This window comes from Pipistrellus kuhlii, unplaced genomic scaffold (genome assembly GCF_014108245.1).
Source record: "Pipistrellus kuhlii isolate mPipKuh1 unplaced genomic scaffold, mPipKuh1.p scaffold_m20_p_2, whole genome shotgun sequence".
In the NCBI taxonomy this organism is placed as follows: domain Eukaryota; kingdom Metazoa; phylum Chordata; class Mammalia; order Chiroptera; family Vespertilionidae; genus Pipistrellus; species Pipistrellus kuhlii.
Window position 1 is genome coordinate 42516036 of NW_023425515.1, and position 21405 is coordinate 42537440.

Genomic DNA, 21405 nt, shown 5'->3' on the forward strand with positions numbered 1-21405 from the left:
CAGGAGAGTAATAGAAGTGAGAGTGTGGAAGCTGTGAGCATTTAAACTGTTTGATGCAAGAAGAAAATCTGTTAAATTTTTTATAATTGGAACGGCAAATGTAGATCTCAAAGGAATATACAGGCAATTGGAAAATACCTTTTTCAAGTGCTGGGAGGAAGTCAACAGCAGGTGTTGGTGTGTAAGCAAGTCAAATTTAGGTGAAAGAAGAGCAGACATGTTTCATTAGAATCTTGGAAGCCATTCCCTGCAGATTTAAGTGGATAATTGAGAGTGACATTTAAAGTGGCAGGAGGCAGCCTTGGAAATAGCTTCTGTATTCCACATAGCCAGGTTTAAGTGCAAGAGAGGTCTTTGTAAACAGAGTTCATGGCAGTCCTTTGTGATAGAAGGGGAGTCACTAAGTCTGTTTGGGAACCCAGGTAAACTTCCAGCCTCCCACCTCATCTCGACGAACAAAGGCTTGTCCCTGGTGGAAGGAATGAGTTTTCACATTGCAGTGGGGGCTCAGGGATGTGGAAAAGGCCATCTCAGTCTTATTGGGTGACACATCCGAAGTATAGTAAGGAAGAGTGTGCAGCCCTCCTGGGAGACTTGGAAGTTGAGAAAGGAAGTGAAAATCTTCCCCAGGGCTGGCAGTGCTGCAGGAAGGAGTGGTTCTTTCGTCTCCATAGTCAATTTGCAGATCCTCAGTGGGGGCCTTTTCATAATGAACTGCATTCTCCAGAAACTGGGGAAATGTGCTGGTGATTCTTCTGGGGTGAGGGGAGAGGGCACTGTAGTTAGCTGATAAGGTATCATCAATGGTGTTGAGATCTTTTAACCCAAGTGTTTGAAGGACCCAGGGATCCACAGGGGGCCCCGGTTGTTCTTCACAGTTATCGAATTCACTAGAGAGGTTTCTCTTGGCATTTTTGCGATGGGGGATCTCAGGAGGAAAATATCTTTGCTCTTTGGGTTTCCTCTTCCCCTTTCTGAATTTTCCATATGCTTTGGAGAAATCATCTGATGACAGCAATTTCTGGGAAAATAACATTTGCAAATATACACAGTCAGGTAATCAAGCAATATCGTTTTTCTTTACTGTTGTGTAATTACGCCTTCTTCAAATAGTAGCTAGTCTCCTTAAGTCCTTAGAAAACGTGATTAAGCTTCTATTTGTGTACACAGGCATGCACAAGTAAAACTGATTGCATTATTAGCTTCTGTTTCTAAGTTTAAATCTATAATGAGAATTTACCACCTAGAAATTCCAATTCATATTTTTTACTAGTCATTTAAAAGTTGAAAGGAGTAAATTATGTCTTTAAATTTTTTATCCAGGGAAGTAATTATTATTATAGTGAAAATAATAGCAACTATCATGTAATCGACAGTGGTTACATACATAATCTCATTTTAAGTACTGTTAAAATTCCCTTTAATAAAGAAACTAAGGCACAGGCATAGTAATGGCTTGTTAAAAATCACTTAGCCTAGATTTACATCTAAACCATCTGAATCTAGACAGAACAGGGGGAGGGGAGTTGGAGGGATTGGTGAACAAGATGAAGAGGTTAAGCAAAAATAGACAATGCATAGACACACACACAAAATAATAAAACATATTTTTTGGTTCTAAATTAGTATGATACACCAATGATGTATCTTTTCACAATCAAATAATTTGTAAAGTAATACATAATTTTAAATGTTTGTATTTTTACCTAATGAATAATTAAAATTAGTTTATTCAACATAGCACTGGAAGTCCTACCTACAGCAATCAGCAATCGGACTGGAAAAAGGCATAGGAATCCAAATTGGATAGGAGGAAGTAAAATTGTCATTATTTGGAGATGACATGATATTGTACATAGAAAACCCTAAAGACTAAACACCAAACAAACAAACAAACAAAACCTGCCAGATTTAATAAATTAATTTGGCAAGTAGCAGGATACAAAATTAACAACCAAAAATTGATGGTGTTTTTATGTACCAGCTAGAGGCCCGGTGCACAGATTCATGCACTGGTGGGGTCCTTTGGCTTGGCCTGCCAGGATAAGGCTAAAACTGGCTCTCTGACATCCCCTTAGGGGTCCCAGATTGCAAAAGGGTACAGGCCAGGCCGAGGGCTCTCACCAGTGCACAATTGGGGCCAGGGAGGGACCACAGGAGGTCTCCCGGGCGTGTCCAGCCTGTCTTGCCCAGTACCAATCAGCAGGACTTCAGTAGCAAGCTAACCTACCAGTCCAAGTATCTGTCCCCTGGTGGTCAGTACATGTCATAGTGGGCATCATAATGACTAGTCAAACAGTCAAAAGGTCTGACACTTAGTATCTTAGGCTTTTATTATATAGGGTAATGAATTCTCAGGAAGAGAAATTAGAAACTCAACCCCATTTATCATTTCAACAACAACAACAACAACAACAAAATAAGATACCTAGGAATAAACTTAACCAAGGAAGTAGTAGATCTACACATGGAAAACTATAGGACATTGAAAAAAAGTAATAGAGGAAGATATAGTAAGTGAAAGCATATACTATGTTCATGGATTGAAAGAACTAACATAATCAAAATGTCCATACTACCCAAAGCAATCTATAGATTCACTGTAAACCTTATTAAAACACCAATGGCATATTTCCAGATCTAGAACAAATATTCAAAAAAATTAGGGAGCCAAAAAAGACCCCAAATAACCACAGCAATCTTGAGGAAGAAGAAAAAAGTTGGAGGGATCACAATACCAGATATCAAGTCATACTACAAAGCCACTGTAATCAAAACAGCCTAGTACTGGCACAAGAAGAGGCATATAGGTTAATGGAACAGAGCAGAGAACCCAGGAATAGACCCAAGCCATTTTGTTCAATTAATATTAACAAAGGAGGCAATAGCATACAATGAAATAAAGATAGTCACATCAATAAATGGTGTTGGGAAAATTAGACAAGTATATACAAAAAAATTTGGATCACCAACTTATACCATATACAAGAATAAACTCAAAATGGATAAAATATATATGTAAGTCACAAAACCATAAGGATCCTAGAAGAAAACACGCCAGTAAAATCTCAGACATTTCTCATAATAATATTTTTTGCTACTATATCTCCTAGGGCAAGGGAAACAAAGGAAAAAATAAACAAATAGACTATATCAAACTAAAAAGCTTCTGCACAGCAAAAGAAACCATTAAGAAAATTAAAAGGGAGCCTACTGTATTGGAGAACATATTTACCAATGATATATCTTATAAAGGGTTAATATCTAAAATATATAAGGAACTCATATAACTTAACAAAAGGGAGATGAATAATAATCCAATTAAAAATGGGCAAAGGACCTAAATAGACATAAAGATCACCAAGAGGCATATGAAAAAATGCTCAAAGTGACTGATCATCAGAGAGATGCAAATTAAAACCACTGTCAGATTGGTTATTATCAATAAATCAACAAACAGCTAGTGCAGGTGAGGATGTGGAGAAATGGGACCCCTCAGGCACTGCTAGTAGGAATACAGACTGGTGCAGCCACTGTGGAAAACAGTAGGGAGTTTCCTCAAAAAATTAAAAATGGAACTTCCTTTGTACCCAGTGATTCTAGTTCTGGGAATATATCCTAATAATCCTGAATCATTAATTCAAAATAATATATGTAGCCCTATGATCATTGTAGGAGATGAGTGGGTTAAAATGATGTGGGCCCTAGCTGGTTTGCTCAGGTGATTGGAGCATCATCAGGTACACCATAAAGGTTGTTGGTTCGACTTCTGGTCAGGCACATACCTATGTTGTGAGTTACATCGCTAGCCTGGAAGGAAGCTGATTGATGTTTATCTCTCCTTTCCTCTCCTCCCTTTCTCTTTCTCTCTCTCTCTCTCTCTCTCTCTCTCTCTCTCTCTCTCTCTCTCTCATTAATAAACATATGTTCCCAAGTAAGGATTAAAAAAAAAAAAAAAGCTCTGGTACCTTTATATAATGGAATACTGCATGATTGTAAAAAAGAAGGAAATATTACATTTTGTGACAGTTTGGATGGACCTGAAGATTATTATGCTAAGTGAAATAAGAAAAATACCATATATCTCACTTATATGTGGAATCTAAGGAACAAAATAAGCTGACAAAAATAGAACCAGATGCAGGAACACATGGAACAGACTGACAGCTGTCAGAGGGGCTGGGAGAAGGGGAGACTGGATGAAAGAAGGTGAAGGGATTAGCCAAAAAATTTATATGCATAACCCATAGACACAAATAATGGTGTGGTGATGGCCAGAGGAAAGGGGAGGCAGGACTGGGTGGAGGTGGGCAAAGGAATATCTGTAGTAATGTCAACAAAAACATAAATTAAAAAAATAAAATTGAGACATCTGTAATACTTTCAACAATAAAAATAAATGTAAAAAATGTAAATAATATAATTAGTTGCAATTGCTGTCCAAAAAGAAAAAAGAAACTATGTAACACTGCTTCCTCTTATTTCATTAACTTTCATAGCACTCCCATGTGATATGTATTATAGTGTTCTAAATCATGCAAAATTGAGAATAAGGGAGAAAAAACTGCCTAATTAATATCACATACTAATTTAATAACTGTTCTTCTTCTGGAGTTAAGGCTAATAATTATAAGAGCTGAATTGTAAAGGACTCAAAAATAGCATGCCTCTTTTTTCTCTGAACTGTTATGTCCAGTAAGAGTAGTAAAAAGCATCATCAATTTAGCTTAAATCATATAAAATAATGTGGCTTGTCTAGAAATAAGGTAAAGATTGATATAAGCAATAATAATAACGGAATGGCAAAAAAGATAACAAAAAAATATAAAACCCAAAACAAAAAGGGGTATGGGCAAGTTATTTACCCTTGAGTTAGAATAACTCACTTTAAAAGTGTAAGAAAAATGCTTATTAAAAGATAATATAGCCCTGGCCAATGTGGCTTTGTTGGTTGGCCATCATTCTATGCACTGAAAAGCTGCTGGTTTGATTTCTGGTCAAGGAACTTGCTTGGGTTTTTTATTGGTTCCTTGGTAGGGCATGTGCAGAAAACAGTGAATCAATGTTGTTCTCACATTGATGTTTCTGTCTAGCTCCCTCTCCCTCTCTCTAAAAATCAATTACAAAATGAAGATATGTAATTAACAATCTCTAATTGACAGTCAAGAGATCTGGACCCCAGTCATTTCTATGACAATTCAGAGCTGGGAAGATTCTTAAAAGATCTTTTAGCCCAGTGGTCAGCAAACTCATTAGTCAACAGAGCAAATATCAACAGTACAATGATTGAAATTTCTTTTGAGAGCCGAAAACCGACTTCTGTGCATGGGCCATGAGGTTTCAATTGAGCTGTACATGTGCGCCCGCATGTGCTATTTTGTGGAAGAGCCACACTGAAGGGGCCAAAGAGCCTCATGTGGCTCACGAGCCGCAGTTTGCTAACCACTGTTTTAGCCCATTCATTTTCAGATGAAGGTAATTGAGGCCCTAAATGATAGTGATTCACCAAAAGTCAAACAGACAATGCAAAAAAACAACAACAGTGTTCCTCAGATCTGATTCCCTCTCCAATGTTCCATCTAAGTCTGTTGTTGATTAGCTTCTGTGGTCTCATCAACCCCCTTGGCTGGCTTTTGATCCTTAAGCAACTTCTTTTGTAATATATGACTAAAATATATAATCTAGTTGCTTCCAAGAAATGATGCATAAAAATTCTTCTGAAAGTGCTGTATTTTGATTAGAAAAATCCATCCATCCTATAAATGCATTAGAAGGCACGTTTGGTACACTTCCTCCATTTAATCAAGGAGTGCTATCAAATGCTCTCCTTTCTCAAATAGACTTTATATCCACTCTATCCTTATAGAGGGGAGAGGTACATACCTTGGCTTTTTCCTCAAGACATTTAACCAGAGCAGAATTCAGGTATTGTCTGAGGTGATTATTCTCTTCATGTAACCTAGCAAGTTCTTCTTCCTTCTGCACCAGCGTATCTTGGAGCTGCAAAAAGTAGACAATGGTGAAGGCTGCTCCACTGTATTGACTTTGTAACCATGTAATAGTGCCACTGATCCTTAACCTGCTTAAACCTCATTATTATTTTGTTTGTTTTAAGAATTCTACCTCAGGGAGCCCTCCTCCTCAGAAGCCTAAATTCAGTCTACACCCACCTACCACCTGATTGTTCAGTTTTTGTGCTCTGATTTTTTTTTTCATTGCAAAGTGTTTGAAGAGATTATATGACTTCTAAAATTGTAACCACAAGGGAAGGTATGTAGGAAAATGAGCTGCGTGCAACTGTTTAAATATAGAAAATGATGTTTGGGAAAGTTTTGCTGGACTTTTACCTTGTACTTTACAAAAAAAGAAGATGAAGAAGATGAAGATGAAGATGAAGAAAAAGAAGAAGAAGAGGAGGAGGGAGAGGAGGAGGAGGATGAGGAAGAGGAAGAGGAGGAGGAGGAGGGGGAGGAGGAGGAGGAGGAGGAGGAGGAGGAGGAAGAAGAAGAAGAAGAAGAAGAAGAAGAAGAAGAAGAAGAAGAAGAAGAAGAAGAAGAAGAAGAAGAAGAAGAAGAAGAAATGGGTTGGCTTCCCTCAGTCTCAGATTGATTGGCTTGTGTATCCACTTCATTAAATTACTCTCTTTAGAAGAGCTATAAGCATATTATGGAACATGAAACAATCTTTGTGAAAAACTTACAACCATCATTCCTACTCCAAGTGATGAACTATGATTTTAAAATATTACCACACTCATTATATCATTTGATCTTTCCAACAGTTCACAACAGAAGGCAGCCCAAATATTTCAATTTCACAGAGAAGGAAATAAGGATTCAAGAGGGTGTGCAGCTAATCTATGTGCAGAGTCAGAGCTTGACTTTTGATCTCCCTAGTGGGTTTTGGTTGCTGTTGGTGGTTGTGGTGGTGTTTTTTGTTTGTTTGTTTTCTGGGGATTATTTTTTTTCCTTTGGTATTATCACCTAAATTTTATCACTCTATAAGATTTATAATCACTTTGGTCTTAAACTGAAAGTTAACATATGAATTTACAAGGGAAAGGAAGCAGTGTGATATTGAGGAACAACATTAAGAATGGACTGCATAGAGCATGGTCGGTCCCAGTGTTCTGATCTTCTGTACGTACCTGCTTGTTTCTGTAGAGCTGAGAGGAAAGTTGAGCCTCTTCCCATGAACAAGAGTTAGGAAAAGGGAAATTCGAGTCACTGGATGATTCTATGTGGAAACACCAAATAGGTAACTGAGAAAATACACTTGTAGTTTTCGGTTGATAAAGAATTTACAAAAATATTTCATAATGTTTAATAGGTTCAATTTCCATTCCAAAAATAGCCATTGCCTCCACATAGGAAAACAAAATATTTAAAGCATTAAGAAGGAACCAGGATGCCATAAAAGACAAATATTTATAGACTATATGCCAGAATAGCTACAGAGGTACATTTTTAAGGGCTAACAATCACATCCTTCCCTACTATATGTATTCCTGCTGGCTAAATTTATAAAGACTGTCCCATCTGCATTATTAATTCACTCAAATATTTATTAATCCACCCCCCACTAGGCATAACAGTGCAATTCCACTATGTTTTTATCTTATGTTCTAAGCTTTACTGCTTGAAAATGTAGGCTCTATAATCAAATTCTTTTTTTTTTTTATGCTACCATTTTCCCTAGATGAAAATCTCTGTCACCCTATCAGTTAAATCTGATGGAGAACATTTATGCAGAATTCTATGTGGTAGCAATTTCTACTTTAAAGTAATTTATACCTTACTGTTCTGAAGACATTGGTGAAATTTCAAAATGACAACTCATGTATTTCAAATACCATTCTCTGTTTGTTTCACGTGCTTTTACAAATAGGTGTTTTGTTTTGTTTTCATATTTGAAAATAAGCTGTACCGCCCAAGAAAATGATGGTCGGCATACTAAATTGGTTTAGTTTTACCTTCTTTTCCTCACCTAAAAAAGACTCTTGCCTTTCTGTATTTAAACAGAAATATTACTACTGAAATATTTTTAATTAAAGTAGAACAATGGATAAGGAGACAAGAATAAAATTTTATAAACTTTTGTTTCATAATATTAGACATTCTGTTTCTCTGTTGCTTGTGGTAGAAGAAAAAACTGAAAAATTTTCTTCCTGATATATGTGTGTGTGTTGTTTTTTGTTTGTTTGTGGCTTTTGTGTCTTTTCTCAAATTAAAAAAAAATATGTGGCAGAATCAATAGTGCAGATATTCTAAATTGTCTCAGAGTTCTTTCAGAAACTTGAATGTTAAAACATAAATGTATTTAATATTTATAAATATATTGACTAAGCCCTAGGTTAAAATCAATATGCAATTTTCCCATCAATGTTATACTTCCCTCCAAAACTGAAGTCTTGTTGGAGCAAAAAAGAATCATTTTTTCTACTTATAAGACACTGTTCATAGACTCTGCTCTATGAAATTAAATATTAAGTTAGTATTTCTCCTTGTTTTTCTCTCATACCCAGGGAAAGTCCAAAAGAAATGTTCTAACTCATGTCTTGATTCCAAAAGCATCCCACTAGGATTGCTCATAAAACTTTGACCCAGACCAAACTCTTTCAGTGAACTGGAAATCTCCAAGTACTGACAGGTATGGGGAGAAATACAGATTGTCCAGCAGGCAAGGGGAAGAAGATTGTTTTCACTATTTGGCAAGTACAAAAGAATGGATGATTTAGCTTGTATAATGCATGAGTCTTTGGGCTTTCTTACATTTTTTTTCATGCCATCCCTTCTTCTACAGAGCTCCAGCCCATGATGCTTTGCAACTATGGGTGCTGGAAAAGGGCTTCAGATCTACCAGGAGAGCGGAACAGCAGAACTTACCCTGTGCCTGTGGTGCTTGTTGGGGCTCTCTGTTGTCCAGGAGACCAGCAGCCCAGAAAGAGACCCAAGTCTCCGTGGAAACGTCAACACTAGATTCTGACGTTGTAGTGGGATACGGGCAATTATAGCTCTGGCCTCCTACAAAGTACTGGTCTTGGCAAGGCAGAACGGTATTCTGTGAAAATCAGTATGAAGGGTAGAGGGGTTCCCAGCAGATGGGGTGATGGGGATTTGGAGAGAGGAAAGGGTGGGAGAAAGATGCCGAAATTACACTCAATGAATAAAAAACAGTAAAGCTGCTAATTATAGATCCCAGATTAATTTTGACTGGTCAAAGTATAAATACTATAAGGGAGTCAGCTCCTTGGCTTACCCAGTACTTTCCTAAGACCCTCTCGGCAAAGAACAGACTAGTATCAGATGGTCCAAATTGGTACATGTCCAGGCATACTCTCTATTCCCATGTCTGAGTCATCTAACAGGCTACCCATGATCTAAATAAAAGGAATTTTACTTAATGATTCAAAGACATAAGAACTGCTTGACTCTTTCTAGCAAATACCTTAATTTATATTTCCAATAGCCTTGAAAGACACATAATACTAAGGCTGAAATGAACAGAACAACAAAATATAATCTAACTTATTTTCATTTCTTACTTTCTGAATTCTACAGGTGCGCCATTCATCTCTTTTTCTCTCCTCTGACTTCAAATGCTACTGGATCCTGTGGTGATCTGAATGGTTTAAAATAGATACGTAGGTATCTTCCAGGGATACAGAAATACATATTGCCCCATTCTTTTAACTCTAAGCTCAGGAGCATAAAATAACTCCAAGTAAATACATAACCAGAGCTGAACTAAATTAATCAGCAGAGACAGCAAGCTCTAGGTCTCTCCATCACCAGGTCTCAGTGCCCTTCCAGAGTTATCTTGCCACTCCTCACTTCCTGGCAGGGATTCTCCACTGTGTTCTGAGCCAGCGAGCACCCTCCTCCCAGGACTCCTCAAACACAGTCTTTCCAAATGCCCAGGCAGGGGCAGGTATGCGGCAGCCTTCCTGGGTTAATTTGTACAACATCCCTTTTCTAATTATTTGTCAATGTTTAATCAGGTAAAAGCCATTCATTTCAGCAGGGTGCAGATTTGGACAAACTCTTCTGACCACTGTAACTCGTTGTTGACTTGAGGACTTTCTTGGGCATAACATAAACAAAGAAAACAAATAAGGAAAAAAAAAACTCACATGTTCCTGGTAAATTAAGTTTTGAAAAAGCCCATTTTGAAGCAAGTCCAGCTTGGGCAGTGCAGACTAAAGAAATTCAGCCAAAGTTTATCAAGTGCTATTTCTTTTATTCTAAAAGCATGTTTGTAGGCTCTTTCCCTGAGGTTATTACTGGAATTAGAGCTGAGCTATTTTGCAATTGACACCTGAGAAGAAAACAAACCCCAAATAGCCCTAGACTAAGTTAAGTCCAAGTGTTTGCTAATATGTGTATTATCTAGAGGAAGATGTGGAATGAAAAGTAAGTGCAAGTGTACAGGGAAAGTTGGGAGAAAGAAATAACAGAGGGGGTAAAGGATGAGAGAGAGGGTGGATGAGAAAGGGAGATGGGCAGCAAAGAACCTGTCTCTTAATTGACAGGTAGCAGAGAAATCTTCCTTCCAAGGAGGGAGAAATCCCAAATGCAAAGCTTACTAGCTCTCTGCACCCTCAGGATTCACCAGCGAGCTAGCAAAAGCCAGCTCCTCACTTACCATCTTGCAGTGGAAGGAGGCGCTGCAGAAACTGAGTCCACTCTTAATTTTTCCGTAAAGCTGGTGGGAGTTTTAAATGAGACTGAGGGGAGGAGCTAGAAGAGGCGAGTTCTAATCTGCAGGAGTTGCGGGGGACACTAGGGGCTCCTGGTGAGCGGTGAGCGCTGCCTCTGATTTGGTGCGAGGCTCAGGAATCATCCAGCCAAAATCACTAGTGCTCAGGGCAATCGCCTGCTGGGACCTAAAACCTTCAAAACGCGCGCCTGTGCAGGCTCTCTGCCAGCATCAAGGGTGGCGGAGACCGCGCAGCCCGGGCAGACTGGGTAAGCACCAGCTCCGCCCTCGCAGCAGGACAGGGCGGACTGGTTGGCAGGTGCCAGGGCGCAGGGTTAGCCCAGACCCGCATCTCAGGGATCAGGCCAGCACTAGGGGAAGCCCAGGCAACAGGCTCCAGAGTTAATACCGCTCCTGTGTATTTTCCCGGTCACGTGATATAAATATCAACTTGCTGTATGCCATGGTGAATTGATTGCCTTTTTTGCTTCTTCTATATCATTATGGCTCATTTTCCCCAACTTCTAAAGTGGGTGTTAGATGTGGTGGTGATCTATCTCCATTCTAGAATGTAAGCTTCAAGGGAATAGAGGGTTCTGTCTGTTTTGTTCACTGCTTTCTCCAAAGGGTCCGGGACAATTTTTTTAGTATGTGATGGGGTGCTCAATAAAGAATGAATTAGGTCATAAATTTAAGAATCTAAAGTGCCTGTCTCTGTGTTGGTCCTAGCCTCACAGCTACTATATATAAATAAATTATTACAATTAAGAGAAATTAGTGTGTTAATACTTCTCAATTAAAATGTTTAATTCCCACCATCTTCCCTCTTGCATTTTAGTCTCATGATTCCTATGATTTCATATCCAGAGGTGAAAGAGGCTTAACAGCATCTTTAAAACTTTTCATATATATATTGAAATAGCCAATTTATTTCAAATGACAATAACTTAGGAGGAAGGCACTCTTCTTGTCTCTGTTGTATAGGATGGCAACTGATGCACTGAAGTTAAGAAACTTGACCGACTGGTGTTTTTACAGTTAAGCACTGGCAGTCTTGGGATTTGACCCTCTGGCTCCAGTATCCATGCTTCTAACCACTATAATTTTGTTTTCTTGAATCTCTTGACTTCTTTCACTGTAAATTATAACCATGTATGCAATGGGCATTTTCATGCACTGAATTGTGTTCCATCAAAATATATATCTTTTATCCCTAACCCTCAATGTGACTATATTTGGAGATAGGGACTCTATAGAGGTAATCAAGGTTAAGATGTTATAAGGATGGTACTGGAAGCAAACAAGACTGGTGTCCTTGTAAGAAGAGAACGAGACACAGGGGTGGATTGTGGGGAGAAAAGAAAACAGCCAGAAGGCAGACATTTGCAAGTAGAGGAGAGAGGCCCAGGAGAAACTGCTAACACAGCAGACTCTTTGATCTTGGACTTCCAGCCTCCAGAACATAGTTTAATGAGAAATTAAATTTTTGTTGTTTGAGCCACCCAGTCTGTGATTCTTGGTATGGAAGCCCCAGTCAATCAATATAAGCATGGTATAAGAATTGAGAAAACTTCTGATTCTGGCTTGCATAGTCCTTTCTTTAAACTAGTTTTGACCTTTATTTATTCTGCCTTGCCTTGTGCATATCATTCATAACACTTAGCAGTGATTAGCAGACAGCAGATGCTCATTAGTGTTCTGTGCCAAAATTAAAAAACAAACAAACAAAAAGAATACAAGAAGAAGAGGAGGAAGGCTCCAGACTTCATAGAGTCCTCTTCTCCTAAATCTGTTTATCTACAAGCATTTCTACATGGACATTATCAGGTTTGAAGATTACGGCCTAGGAGTTACTCCCTGGATTACTTGACATGAGTGGTCCCCTCTCTCCCTCACTGCATACGGGAAGAGAATGCCCTGGCAATATGACCCTGAGATAATGGAGGGAAACCGATCAAAACCCATTCAGGTAGTAAGAATTGATGATATTGTTCAGGGTGAAGAGCACCAATGGCAGAGAAAGCAGGATTGAGTTGTTTTTTGTTTTTTGTTTTTTTGAAAACTGTCAAAAATGAGACCTGTGAGCTTGTGGAAAATATTACTTCTTGATCCCATAAGTCACTCAAAATGGCCAATCGTGAAAACATGGCATAAAAATAAAGGGCATAGGCTTTGGATACAAATATATACCTGGGTTGAAATTTCTGCTCTACTCTGAAACTGAATTATTTGGCACTGTATTATCATGTTCTCTTAAGTACTCAGCTCCTCTGATCAGTTAAGAAAGAAATATCTATTTGAGAGATTAAAAAACTGACCACTAATGCTTGAATATTCCAATTCACTATCTATAATACATTATGGATAGTAGCTATTATGGTTTGATGTAGAGGACTTTGCTTTTTGAACACATGTGTTATTGTGCCTTGCTTGTTAAAAGTAAGTGAAAATGAAAGTTACATTTAAAAAACATGTTGTTTTTTAGGGCTAGAAATATTTTTTAAAATTTCCATTGGGTTTCAGTTACATAAATGTGTCATAAATCATTAACAACTTGAGTGTTGTATAAGTGGGAGTATTTAGGGTGGTAGAGAATCCCTCAAGTTAAACAGTGAAGAGCTATTGACAATGGAACATAAATCTGAAGATAAAGCTCTCCTGAAATCATAAGCTGATGGAAAATTTTCCAGATTCTTAAGGTCTGATTTAAACACTTCTTTCTATTTTAAGTCTACTGCTTAGGTATAAGTATTATGGCTTTTGTTTTTGGTTGTTTGTATGATGGTGTTTGTGTATGTGTGTTTGTTTGAAAAATGAGTCAAATAAGCAATAATGTAAAATATTTTGGTCATTTTTAATTTATATATTTGAAAGAAAGAGGGGCGATTTTCTTAGTGGTTGTAATACATGTAGATTTTTTTTTCATCTATGAACAATATTTGTTAAAAACTGCCTTTTGTATTGTGGCTGAAGTGATGGTGTTAAAGGGGAGGTGGTTAATAGCAGCCCAATTGTTGAATCAGAGCTCTGCCTCCTGCCAGGGCAAAGATATAACAAAATAGGAGGTAATTTGACCTACACACAAACCAAAACTACAGACAGAAATGAGTAGAGTATGATCAGAGGTGAGCCAAGGAAATAAAGAGTTTGGCATATGGAATATTCTTTTATTTCACCCCTGGAGGACACTTTACTCAATTGCCTTATTAGTGAATTCAGTAGAATATATAACAAAAGAATGATTTTAAATTCTCTTTACAAGCATAGCTTTTTTTCATAGCTTCAACAGCCGAATCTCCAGGCAATAAAAAGATAGTATTTCTGCTTTCACATGAAGGTAAAGAAAAGCTTAACCCTTAGCGAAAATTCAGTGCAGTATTAATTTGCCTTGGGCGATTTAACATCTGAATATTTTATTTCAGCCTATCTGGAGAATGATTGCATGTTTAGTTTATTAAGACATAGCTTTGAATTTCATCTCTACAGAATGATGTGTAGAAATCACATTTATAGGGACAGGATATTGCCTACTTCCTACCATCTATAAATCAGCATGGCTTCTAGCAACCATCATATATGCATTAACGTGTATATATATATGTGAACAGAACAGTTTAGTAACTGCTAATTCTGGCAACAAAATAAATTTAATGTTTGAGAAAATGATATCAGGTTATTAGCCAGAAGAGAGAAAGGCCTTGGATAAATAGCACTCTATAGAAGAGTTTGGTGTGGCCGACGTGCTCAGTGGTTGAGCATCAACTATGAACCAGTAGGTCATGATTCAATTCAGTGGTCAGGAAATATGCCTGGGTTGCATGCTAGATCCCTGATCAATGATTCTCTCTCATCATTGATGTTTTATTTCTCTCTCTCCCTCTCCCTTCCTCTCTGAAATCAATAAAAATATATATATATATTTTTTAAAACTCTGTGTAAGAGGGAGGAGAATGGATATTTATGACACTATTTTATTGGGTGTTTGAGCCAGAATTTATTTCAAAAGCATTATAATGAACTTTTCCTCTTTATTGGCTTATTAAGTGATTGCCTGATTCTTCAGTTATATTTATTGCATTATATTAAAGGACATTATATATTATTGTTTTATTCACAAATTTAAAGGTTATCAAGTATAGGGGTATATTTTTCAAAAACAAATGATTTAGTTCATATTGAGGGATAGGTAGCAAATAAATATAGGTCTATATTTGAGGTAAACCTGTACTCTGTAGCATTGCTTTCTGGGCTTTTCTCATAAGATAGCACTTAAAAATAAAGGGGGTAGGTGTGGAATTAAGGGGGTTAATAGGGTGAAAGTGACATCTGTAATATTTTCAGCAATAAAGATAAATTTTAAAAATGTTTGTGGGTAGGCTGAAATAAATAGTTGAGACTTATACTGACTGTTGAGAGCATGGGGGCTCCCATTTCTCCCAGGCCCTATCAAACCTATAACTCTATTACTTGGTATACTTGTTGGGAAACTCTGTTTGTGATAACTTATCTGGCCAAATCAGAATAAAGTCATCTCACTACTACTACAAAAGCACACAACAGTGAAATTAACTTAGCATTACCACAAAAATTAGAGATGTGAATCCCAAACCAAACAAAATAAATACAACTCTGCTCCCTATTATTTTATAATAACCACATTAGAAAATAATTAAAATAGTGAGTTATTATGATAACTATATATCAGAGATACGCTAGTTCAAGTATAATTTGAAGCAAAGTGAAGTTCTGCTTTAGGAGCCCTAGTATTTTCATAAAGTAGGCTCCAGTGCATTCATTGCTCCTGAAATCACCCATAGGAATTATTAATAAATTCCTGGGTGGATTGCTTACTAGATATTAAAGACCTAAAAAATGAATTGTTGCTGACCAAGGCATCCAATTTTACCTTGAAGGTAGTGGAAATAAAGACATCACTGTGGTTTCTTCAAAAAAATGTAGTCCATGGTTAATACCAAATAAGATAACTGAGACCACTTAGCCCTAGAATTATCAGAGAACCTGAAATAATATGAACTTTTTATGAAAAGAAGACAAAGAAATATATTCTATATAATAAAGAGGTGATATGCAAATTGACCATCGCTCCAACACACAAGATGGCTGCCCATATGTGGTCAAAGATGGCCACCCCCTTGTGGACACATGATGGCCACCACAAGATGGCTACCAGAGGAGGGCAGTTGTGGGCGATCAGGCCATCAGGGGAGGGCAGTTGGGAGGGATCAGGTCTGCAAGAGAGGACAGTTTGGGTGACAAGGCCTGCATGGGAGGACAGTTAGGGGTGACCAGGGTGGCAGGGGAGGTGCAATTGGGCCAGCAGGGGAGCAGTTAGGCATCAATCAGGCTGGCAGGGGAGTGGTTAGGAGTTATCAGTCTGCAGGCAGAAGAGTTAGGGGCAATAAGGTAGGCAGGCAGGTGAGCGGATGAGAGCCAGAAGTCCTGGATTGTGAGAGAGATGTCTAATCAGATGTCTAATTGCCCTTTTAGGCCTTATCCTACTCAAGAGGTCCCAGAGTGGAGAGGGTATAAGCTGGGCTGAGGGACATCCCCTCCCATGCACAAATTTTGTACACCAGGCCTCTAGTTTATATAAAATGTTAAGCTACAATGATTCCAAATTTTATAATCTATCCATGTGATCCTGAAGCAAGTACATATTTTGTAATCTATAAAATCTATATCATGTTGACTGAATTCTTATTAACCCAATAATTTGTGGCAAAATTATTTTATTTATCATCAAATAAAATAAATTTACTTAAAATTTGTAACAATGAAATTTGGGTATTTCTAATCAATCTCTGTTTTCCACATTTGTTTTTTATAAAATGAAAGCATAATGCTAACCTCTAGGCCAATCAAAGCATTTATACATTCAAAACCAACCTGAGAAAAATACAGAGAATTATAATTTCTATGATATTAATAATGCTGAATGACATTAGAATGAATGAACAGAAGCATTATAGTTTGAATAAAATACCAGCAATAAATGAAAACTTCAATATTGTCTATAAATGTTAGGAAAAGAGGGCTATGGTGAAAACAGTGTAGACTTTTTTTTTTTCTTTATTCAACCAGAGATGTTCTTGCCTCTGGAATAGCTGTATTAGCACTGTATGACCAAATCATTACCAATAATCTTAAACACACAAATAAATTTAATGGCTTTATTTATAGGTAGGAGGACACCAAAGCCAAGCAAGCAAATTGAAAATGGTTTATTATCCTAGAACACAATAGGTAAAAACTCAAGTAGTATATTGCAGAACTTGCATACTTTTTAAAAATTTTAAGAGCAATAATTTGTGTATTCTTTAGTATCTATCTATAAATCTAATGTTTATATATTTGCAAATTTACAAATGTATATACAGGGAGGAATTCAGGAAACACTGCCTTGAAATACTTACATTGGAAGTGCAAAGATGTTGGGAAACAAAGACTTATTCTCTACTTCTTGTTTTTCTATAAAGAGGCAACTGTTAGCCAAAGGTACATTTTTTTTTTTTTAATGAAATTGGAAAAAGAGAAAATAACATTTTTTCAACCTCTGTTCCTATGTCTGGCTGTCCCTGTCACCTGTGATAGGGCAGGTAAATCTATATTGTTCAGCAGTGCATTTTAGAAAGCCTATTAAAAATACACATATAGCCGAAACTGGTTTGGCTCAGTGGATAGAGCCTCAGCCTGTGGACGGAAAGGTCCCGGGTTCGATTCCAGTCAAGGGCATGTACCTTGGTTGCCGGCATATCCCCAGTAGGGGGTGTGCAAGAGGCAGCTGATCAATGATTCTCTCTCATCGATGTTTCTAACTCTCTATTCCTCTCTCTTCCTCTCTGCAAAAAATCAATAAAATATATTAAAAAAATAAAAAAATAAAAATACACATATAAAACATGTTGGACAGTCAAGCTTCTTTTTATAAACTGATAAAGGTAACAACTATTTCCATGCACCTATCTATGTGTCTTACTTATTTCTTAGCTTAGGAGAGGAAGGAGTATATTTATTGTCGCGCATGTGTGTGTGAAAAATAATTGTATGCCATGTATTAAAACAAGCAATCAAGATATATCTATATATAAAATTCAGCTATATGTAAATATATTTCTATAACTTTAAATTTCCATATATTCTTGCTCAGCTAAAACAAAAGAAATTGATTTATGAAGACAATACATTTAATCAAAAATAAGGTACAACTTTGTTCATTATATCAGTTTAACAAATATTTGTGAAAACTTTCTACATATCTAATAAGAGACTTTTTCAATAACTTATATTATTTCCATAGCATGATTGTATATCAATAGAAAATCTTTTTAGAAAACATTAGACATGGGCAAATTACATTATGTTAATTATTTCAAAGTGCAAAAAGTATATTTACATGAGTGAAAAAACAGGGAAAAATATACTAGCATGTTAGTGGTATTTATCATTTCATAAGAGAAGTCTTGTGATTATGATTCTATTTTTCATCCTCCTGTATGTTCCCAAAATTTTACAAGGAACATGTTTTGCTTTCATAATCAGAAAATTTGTATCAAAATATATATGAAATTATAATATAAGAATGATACATTTTATAGAATAACATCATATCTAAAATTAAAGCAGCATGAACAGTATTGATTGATATCTGTGGATATATTGATTAAAACAAATACTCCATATTTTTCTATTTTTATCCAAATTTTTGGGTAAAGGGTTAAGTGAGGGAAGAAAAATGCTTTATCTTCTCCTCAAAACTTTTACAAATTGTACACATCTACAAAGAGAAGAAATAATACTTTACAACAAAATAGCCACTTTTAAAAAATACTGCATTGTTCAAAATCACCAATAACTACAAAGACTTAGTGAGGCTTTGACACCAAGATCAGAAAATACAAAACTTGGGGTCGTGAAGATGGAAGAGAGCATAGATGGGTTAAATGGTGATAGAAACATAAAATATAAATAAATGAACAAATAAATAGCAATAAATAAAATGTCATTATAAAAAATAAGAAAATTAAATAGTATATGATTATAATCTTCACATTAAAACAAAAGTATTGAAGAAATTAAATAGAACTAGTATCAGCAGGTAGAATTAACAATTTCCCAGATTTCAGATTTTATTTTTTAATTTATTATTTTTTTAATATATTTTATTGATTTTTCACAGAGAGAAAGAGAGAGGGATAGAGAGTTAGAAACATCGATGAGAGAGAATCATCGATCAGTTGCCCCTTGCACACCCTCCACCGGGGATGTGCCCACAACCAAGGTACATGCTCTTGCCCGGAATCGAACCCGGGACCTTTCAGTCCGCAGCCCGACACTCTATCCACTGAGCCAAACCAGTCCTGGCAGATTTCAGATTTTAAAAGAAAGGTATTTCTAACACTCAGTACTACATAATGATAGAACTGGATACTCTGTGAGTCGTGAACTTTTTATAACTACAGAAATTCACAGACTAGATTACCAATAACATTGGATACCATATTTCACTCATACACTAATAAACTACAATATGATTCTTAAAATTACTGTTAATGATAAGAACTCACAATTCAACATGATTTTGAGATTAGAAGTCTGTCTTTGCAATTAGTTTTTATGCCTATCCTGAAAGAGACAGAAACATTTTCATCCTTTCTTACGAGAACTAGAGGCCCAGTGCATAAAACTCATGCACTGGTAGGGTCCCTAGTGGCTGCCAGCCGCAGACCAGGTGTTCCCTCCCTTCTCCCAGTTGGCCCTGCACACTGGTTGAACTCCCAAACAAACTCCTGGTTGAGAGAACAATTTGTGTACTATTCTTTTATTATATAGGATAATTTTGCTTAGATTTAGAATTTACATTGGGATGAAGAGTGACCTGGAGGACAGGAAGAGGCAGCAGTGGATGAGAATGTTGGTGGTAGAGTAGGATCATTGCTTATCCCATTCTTATAGCATCTTTTCCTCCATTCTCACTGTCACTAAGTTCCTTAGAACCAGGCATTGCAAGTAGCAAAAGCACATTTAGTGAGAGGATATAGTGAGTGCAGCCCAGGTTTTAAGAGCTTAAGTTTTAAGGAGAAAAAGAGGATTTGGCTGCAGGGCCTTCCTGTATCATTTTGTACTAAGCCATAACTTACCAGGGTTCAAGGGAAAGTTGAAGGTCAACAAGTTGGGATGACATCTATAATAATAAAACTGTAATATGCTAATTAGACCAGATGTCCTTCTGAGATGAAGCTGGGGCTGCAGCTGCAGGGTTCAGGCAGCCACCCACGGCTGGGAGAAAGGGATCTAGGTAGATGCCGTGGCTGTGAGGGAGGATTGAAGCAGCCACTGTGGCTGCAAAGGCCTACTCTTATACAGATTTCATGCATTGGGCCTCTAGTCAGTTAATAAAATTATATAGGTTTCAGATGTTCAATTCTGAATTACAATACATCACCTATATATTATGCTACAGGCCTGGTACATTAAAATTCATGCACTGGGGAGGGGCGGTGGTTCCTCAGACTGGCCTGCCCCCTCTCACAGTCCGGGAGCCCTCAGGGGCAGGAGGCAATCCAATAATCAGAGGAAGGCAATGCCCCCATCAAACCTCTGCTGCTGTCACTGCAGTAGCCCACCTTCAGCCAGCCCTGGGCAGCTGTGCAGCTACCATCTGAGGCTTGCCTGTGCCTCAGACTGGCCCTGGACTGCTGGGGGGCCTGAGGGGATTGGGGGACTCTGGAGGTAGGCACGTGGAGTGGCTGGACCTGCGTGGGGGTGGGCCCAGCTATGCCACATGCCTGCCACCCTGCTAGGGCTGAGAGGACTGGGTGCCACCATCTTGTGGCTGTGGGTGCTGCTGTCTTTGAGGGTGTGGCGGTTAATTAGCTTATTTTCACCTTATTGGCTATGGGTGCCTCCATCTTTGTGATGGTGTGATAGTCAATTAGCATATTCCCTCCTTATTAGATAGGATTATGTGTTCACTACCACAAGTCAATTCTCCTTCTAGCACCATTTATCTCCACTTTAACCTCTCCTACCTCCCATCACCCCCTTTCCTCTTTGGTAATCACCTAACCACCATACTATTGTCTGTGTCCAAGAGTTTGTCCTATTTTTTGTTTTGTTTTTTAATATTTTTTATTAATTTCAGAGAGGAAAGGAGAGAGAGAAACATCAGTAACAAGAGGTATCACTGATTGGCTACCTCCCTCAAGCCCCACACTGGGGATTGAGCCTACAACCTGGGTATGTGGCCCAACCAGGAATAGAACCATGACCTCCTGGTTCATAGGTTGATGGTCAAACTACTGAGCATGCCAGCCAGTCTGTGTGTTTTGTTGTTATTGTTGTTGTTTTCTTCATCTCTTCTTCTTTTTCATCCAGCTCTCTAATCTCCTCCCCTCTGATAGCTGTCAGACTTTTCTTGGTATCTACGAGTCTGTTTCTATTATGTTAATTTATTTTCTTCATTAAATTCCATATGTAAGTGAAATCATACGCTACTTGCCTTTTCCTGACTGGATTATTTCACTTAGCATAATAGTCTCCAAATCCATGCATTCACAAAAGGTAACATTTCCTTCTTTTTCACAGGCATGTAGTATTCCATTGTGTAAATGTACCAGAGCTGTTTTATTCACTTGTCTACTGATGGGTACTTGGCAACTTCCAAAGCTTGGCTATTGTAAATAATGC

At 37.5% G+C, this 21405-nt stretch overlaps 1 protein-coding gene across 1 annotated transcript; it reads right to left on the reverse strand.

Annotated features, from left to right (window-relative positions):
* Window positions 1-228: 228 nt before the first annotated feature.
* Window positions 229-10930, reverse strand: GMNC (geminin coiled-coil domain containing). Its single transcript, XM_036447597.2, has 5 exons — window positions 10904-10930; window positions 8886-9060; window positions 7148-7236; window positions 5884-6000; window positions 229-1021 (listed from the first exon to the last, which is right to left on the reverse strand). Exons 1-5 carry the CDS (start codon window positions 10928-10930, stop codon window positions 401-403), a joined length of 1029 nt encoding a protein of 342 aa, XP_036303490.1. The 3' UTR covers window positions 229-400.
* Between the last annotated feature and the right edge of the window lie 10475 nt (window positions 10931-21405).

Excerpts from the sequence above, each read along its gene's own strand:
- GMNC (XM_036447597.2), bottom strand. The coding sequence starts at position 10,930 with ATGCTGGCAGAGAGCCTGCACAGGCGC. Across the intron at positions 7,237-8,885 it reads ACAAGCACCACAGGCACAGG|AATCATCCAGTGACTCGAAT; the intron begins GTAAGTTCTGCT and ends GTTTCCACATAG. Across the intron at positions 1,022-5,883 it reads GTCTTGAGGAAAAAGCCAAG|AAATTGCTGTCATCAGATGA; the intron begins GTATGTACCTCT and ends TTATTTTCCCAG.